Below are 6,017 nucleotides of genomic sequence, written 5' to 3' on the forward strand. Positions count from 1 at the left end.
CTCTCGTCCTCCCCCCCTTCTCTCTCTCTCGCTCTCTCTCTTTCTATCTCTCTCTCGCTCTCTCTCACCATCTCTCTCGCTCTCTCTCTCTCTCTTTCGCTCTCTCTCAATTCAATTCAATTCAATTCAGTTCAATTCAATTCAATTCAATTCAGTGATGCTTTATTGGCATGACTGCATTAATTACAATGTTGCCAGAGCAAAACAAGTCAACAGAGTACTAAAAAAATAAAAAATAAAAATAAAAAGTAAATAAAACAAATGAAAAAGGAATACATAGATCTGGCAGAAACATAGAACAGCACTTGAACAGCAACTGACAGTAACTGACAGTGTTTTGGTCACTCACTGACCCTTAGACTATGGCATTCTGACACATATTGTGCTGCAAGGTATGACCTTTTGCCCTCTTCTAAAATAAGTGGTCGTTGTTCTTTCCCATCCAGGAGTAGAACACTTGGAATCTGGTTTTCAAATTTCTCCTGGTATTTTTCTCGTATGTTCCGGAATTTTTCACAATTTAGCAGGAAGTGCATCTCTGTCTCCACCTCACCTGCCGTACAGTGACCACATATTCTTTGCTCTTTTGGCCAAGATGTTGTGTGTCTGCCCTTTTCATTGGCGAGACGAGCGTTTCTCTAACCTCTCCTGGAGGACCACTTGTCCTGCATGTTTTAGATCTCCCCCTGCTCCAAACACAGTGTAGTCTTGCTGACTGAGTGGAGCCCATACTTCACTTCCATATACTGCAATGGGCAGGATGACACTGTCAAAGGTTTTGGACCGGATTTTCATTGGGATGTCTATTTTATAGAATTTTCTTTTTATTGCATAGAAAGCTCTTCGGGCTTTCTCTTTAAGTGCTTTCACTGCCAGACCAAAGCTTCCCAAGGCACTGACCCTCAGTCACTGACCCTCAGTCTCACTGACCCTCAGTCCCAGGTAATCGTAATTTAACGTGTGCTCTAGGGCGGTGTTACCTAGAGTAAATAGGTGTCTACTTTCCTGACACCTGGGCTTCTTCTGGAAGATCACAATTTTTGTCTTTTTTTAAGTTTACGGTCAGGGCCCAGTTCTGACAGTATTTCTCAAGCAGATCCAGATGCTGCTGTAGACCCTGTTCTGTGGGTGACAACAACACCAGGTCACCTGCATAGAGCAAGAATTTAACTTCTGTGTTGTTTAGGGTGAGACCAGGAGCTGCAGATTGTTCCAGTAACTTCGCTAACTCATTGATGTAGATATTGAACAGGGTTGGACTCAAACAGCAGCCTTATCTCACCCCTCGCCCTTGAGTGAAGTATATTACATGTTTATAATGGCATCACCGTCTAGACTACTAACTCTCTAGTGTCTCACTTAAGGAGCGTGTTTAACTTCATAAATACCAGTTAAATACTAATTACAACATGCTATGCCACAGGGAGAGGTAATACAAATTCTTACTGTGTGGGGAATTCCTGTCTCTAAGTGTTAAAAAGATTAATCGTCACAGAAAATAACGTGACAAATAAAATCAATTAACTATTTTGTTGGTTACTAAAGAGATTTACTTATTTTTCTTCTTTTGCTGCTCCTGGAAGAAGTCGTTGCAGGCGACGGTGAGGGCAGCCACCAACACCACAAACTCATTGAAATCCACCTCGTTGTCTTTGTTAGAGTCCAGGTCACTCATGATTTTCTCTACCAGCATTGGGTCCTTCTGAGACTGGACACAAGGAAGCATGGGAAAATAATGTCACTCAGATACGCACTCATTTACTTCAAAGTCAACAATACTGAAATATAATATTATATATATATATATATATACCTTTGGTAAAAGAAACACTCAACGGTAGGGAATGTGCTCAACAAATAAGGAGCAAAATAATCCAGTGATTCAAGTAAATTCTTTATGAGACAGTACAAGCCTGTTTCATGCCACAAGCAGTCATCAGTCGTCAAATCATGGTAATATATATATATAGTATATATTACCATGATGCTTTTGCATATTTGTTTCTATGAGGAGGATGACAATAATGCCGCTGCTGATGATGATGATTGCAGTGATGGTGATTGCAGTGATGGCCAATTACTGATTTGATTAGTGATTAATTTGATTTGAACTGGATTTGATTCGAATTTGTGTGTAATCATGTTTTATAGATGATGGCAACATGATCTCACAGAAATACGTGAGAGGACCACGACCTCTTTACACTTGCATTATGTGGTGCCGGCATGTAAAGTGTTAAAATTGCAGATTTCACAGCATTACTAAATTAAACTTGACCACACTAAAAAAAAAAAAAAAACTCGGGTTAAGTGTGTCGAAAAGGTTCAATGAAAATCCAACCCCATAAGATATTTGATTCAAACTCTTATAACTGGTCAGATATTGCTATTTGATTCAGAAACATATCACCACTGCAAATTTAGGAACACGGTGCTCAGTTTTCATTTAAGCAGTTTACATTTAGAGTAGTTTTCATTTAAGTAGTTTACATTTAGAGTAGTTTACATTTAGAGTAGTTTTCATTTAAGTAGTTTACATTTAGAGTAGTTTACATTTAGAGTAGTTTACATTTAAAATAGTTTACATTTAGAGTAGTTTACATTTAGAGTAGTTTACATTTAAAGTAGTTTACACTTAGAGTAGTTTACATTTAGAGTAGTTAACATTTAGAGTAGTTTACATTTGGAGTAGTTTACATTTAGAGTAGTTTACATTTGGAGTAGTTTACATTTAGAGTAGTTTACATTGTCATCAAAAGTCTCTGCAGTGACCAAACTCTAAGATGTCCACCTCGAATACTTTTTTTTTCCTGGTCAAAAGAGGCAAAACATAATAAATCTGACAAGTGAAAAAAAGGAAGAAAAGAGTTAACAAATCATAGATAAGAAGCTCAGCCTGTCTAGCGCAGATAGACAAAAGTCAATATGAAAATCTTAACAATTCATGGCTTTAAGTGAAAACCTGAAGTGAAGTGAAAGCTGCCATAGTAGTCAGGGGGAACCCAGGAGAAGCTTCCGCTGCCCGAGGGGGTGTGGTGACGTCACAGGTTTCTATATTTAAAGCTGATATGCGCCAGTGATGATGATGATGATGTGTGAGCACCTGAGGCTTCAGTCCCCATGAAGAAACATAGGTGCATAATATATATATATATATATATATATATATATATATATATATACACTACCGTTCAAAAGTTTGGGATCACCCAAACAATTTCGTGTTTTCCATGAAAAGTCACACTTATTCACCACCATATGTTGTGAAATGAATAGAAAATAGAGTCAAGACATTGACAAGGTTAGAAATAATGATTTGTATTTGAAATAAGATTTTTTTTACATCAAACTTTGCTTTCGTCAAAGAATCCTCCATTTGCAGCAATTACAGCATTGCAGACCTTTGGCATTCTAGCTGTTAATTTGTTGAGGTAATCTGGAGAAATTGCACCCCACGCTTCCAGAAGCAGCTCCCACAAGTTGGATTGGTTGGATGGGCACTTCTTTGAGCAGATTGAGTTTCTGGAGCATCACATTTGTGGGGTCAATTAAACGCTCAAAATGGCCAGAAAAAGAGAACTTTCATCTGAAACTCGACAGTCTATTCTTGTTCTTAGAAATGAAGGCTATTCCATGCGAGAAATTGCTAAGAAATTGAAGATTTCCTACACCGGTGTGTACTACTCCCTTCAGAGGACAGCACAAACAGGCTCTAACAGGTACTATTTAATGAAGATGCCAGTTGGGGACCTGTGAGGCGTCTGTTTCTCAAACTAGAGACTCTAATGTACTTATCTTCTTGCTCAGTTGTGCAACGCGGCCTCCCACTTCTTTTTCTACTCTGGTTAGAGCCTGTTTGTGCTGTCCTCTGAAGGGGAAAACACAAAATTGTTTGGCTGATCCCAAACTTTTGAACGGTAGTGTATATATATATATATATATATATATATGGTAGGGAAATAGCATGAATCAGGCTTGTACTGTCTAACTGAAAAATTACTTGAATTACTGGATATATATATACACACACACACACATACATACAAGATCTGGCTCAATTTCTCTCTCTCATTCTGTCTCTTTCATATAGGTATGCCCCCCCACCCCCGCCTGTGGTTTGTTTTTAAAAAAAATATATTTCTGATTTTTCCCTTTTTCTTCCAATTTAGTGGCCAATCGATCCCTATTTTAATTCAAACACCCACCCTCGTACTGCATGCGTTCGCCAACTGCATCTCTCCGGCCGGCAGTCTGGAAGGAGACCGCCTCCCCACTTTAGTGGCAAGGCGACTCCAGGCCGAACCACTGTTTTTTCCGACACACACAGAGACGCATTCATGTGACGAACACAAGCCGACTCCGCCCCCCTCCCGAAGACAGCGTTGCCAATTATTGCTGCTTCATCGTGTCCGGCCATAGTCGGATCTGACGAGACCGGGGCGCGAACCCCGGTCCCCAGTGGGCAACTGCATCGACACAAAGCCGATGCTTAGACCGCTACACCACCGCGGACCCGAGAGAGGACACATTAAAAGGAAGAAAAAAAAACGGAAACAACTCTGAAAATTATTTCCTGAAATGTGTTGTGAATTGTTTGGGTAGTGTAAAGTCATCTGAAAACCTGGCTATTATAGGTTAATATCGGGTGAGGAGGTGGCGAGGCATCAGCACATGGAACGGTGTAGTAATCCGAACTGACGCGGTCACACGGCGGCAAATTAAAGAATTCCAAATAATTAACACGTGGCTCCAGGCCAGGTGGCATATTAATTATACTGACATTTTAATTTGAGTCGTTAAACGCTAGCCTGTAAACTGCACGAACATATTCTGGAAGGATGTGAAAAGAAATACAACTGTAAACTACTAATAAGACACATTAGCCCCTAGCTAACGGGTCTGACCCTTTAGCCGAGCGGTTAGTGATGTCGCCTTGTGGTGCAGTACACCCCGTATCGAATCCCGCACCGGGCAAGAAGATAACCGGTTACACAACAAACGAATTCTGATATGTTCTGACCAGTCTGTCTGTATTCAGTGTGCTTGCCCTAACTCGGTCTAAACCGCGTTTAGATTCACTGGGTAATAAAAACAGCTGTCACAAAACCCACACAAGCAGGCAGCGAATGCCCCCTCACGCTAACGAACGTCTTCATTTTGTAGAGATGACCGAAGCCAGCAGTAAAGGTGGCGCTCCAACAATCCCCATCCACCTCGCGAGCTCCAGCGCGAGCATTAGAGGCAAAACAGAAACCCTAAGCTCTTGCTGCTGGGCTGCAGAGTCACACCGAAAACATCTACAAGCCCCCCAACCCCTACGACAGCCGTAGAGCGCTATTGGCAGCACGACCGCTAGAGGTCGCTTAACTTTAAAACGTATCCATAGGTGGCAATAAGCTGCTTGTACGAATGACCTATGGGGGGGGCGGGGGGTTGGGTGGAGGACAGTCTCGAAAACATGTTTTACCGTGAGGAAGTCGGTGAGCTCGCTGTTCAGCAGTTGTTTTAACTCGCCCTTGTTGAGTTTGTACTTGTCTCCGTCGTTTCCGGAGTAGTTGTAGAAAACGGTTATCAGCGCATCCATCGCACCTTCCAGCTGGCTCGGCATGCTGACACCAGGACGAGGAACTTCACAGCCTGCTGGCAACCAGAGTTAAACTCACACTACACCAGGCAAGGAGGCTGCTTTACCTACAAGTAATTTTAATCACGAATCATGGAAGTCATATTAGTACCGCTGAACGTTTACATGGTACAAAAGCAGATCACATAGCTAAACAGAGTAAATCCCATATCGGTACAAGTCTACTCAATGCTGGATCAATACTCGATATTTTCATTTCTTGGATAAAGTGATCAATAAAAAAAAGATTATTTTTTTGTTGTTGGATGTTTCCCCCTTTTTTCCTCCCCAATTGTACTTGTCCAGTTACCCCACTCTTCCGAGCCGTCCCGGTCGCTGCTCCACCCCCACCAACCCGGGGAGCGCTGCAGGCTACCACGTGCCTCCTCCGATA

General features: G+C 41.6%; 1 protein-coding gene across 1 annotated transcript; it reads right to left on the minus strand.

Moving 5' to 3' along the window:
* Positions 1–1,549: 1,549 nt before the first annotated feature.
* Positions 1,550–5,608, minus strand: s100z (S100 calcium binding protein Z). Its single transcript, XM_056290821.1, has 2 exons — positions 5,468–5,608; positions 1,550–1,708 (listed from the first exon to the last, which is right to left on the minus strand). Exons 1-2 carry the CDS (start codon positions 5,606–5,608, stop codon positions 1,550–1,552), a joined length of 300 nt encoding a protein of 99 aa, XP_056146796.1.
* Between the last annotated feature and the right edge of the window lie 409 nt (positions 5,609–6,017).

Source organism: Lampris incognitus, chromosome 12, assembly GCF_029633865.1.
Source record: "Lampris incognitus isolate fLamInc1 chromosome 12, fLamInc1.hap2, whole genome shotgun sequence".
Taxonomy (NCBI): Eukaryota; Metazoa; Chordata; class Actinopteri; order Lampriformes; family Lampridae; genus Lampris; species Lampris incognitus.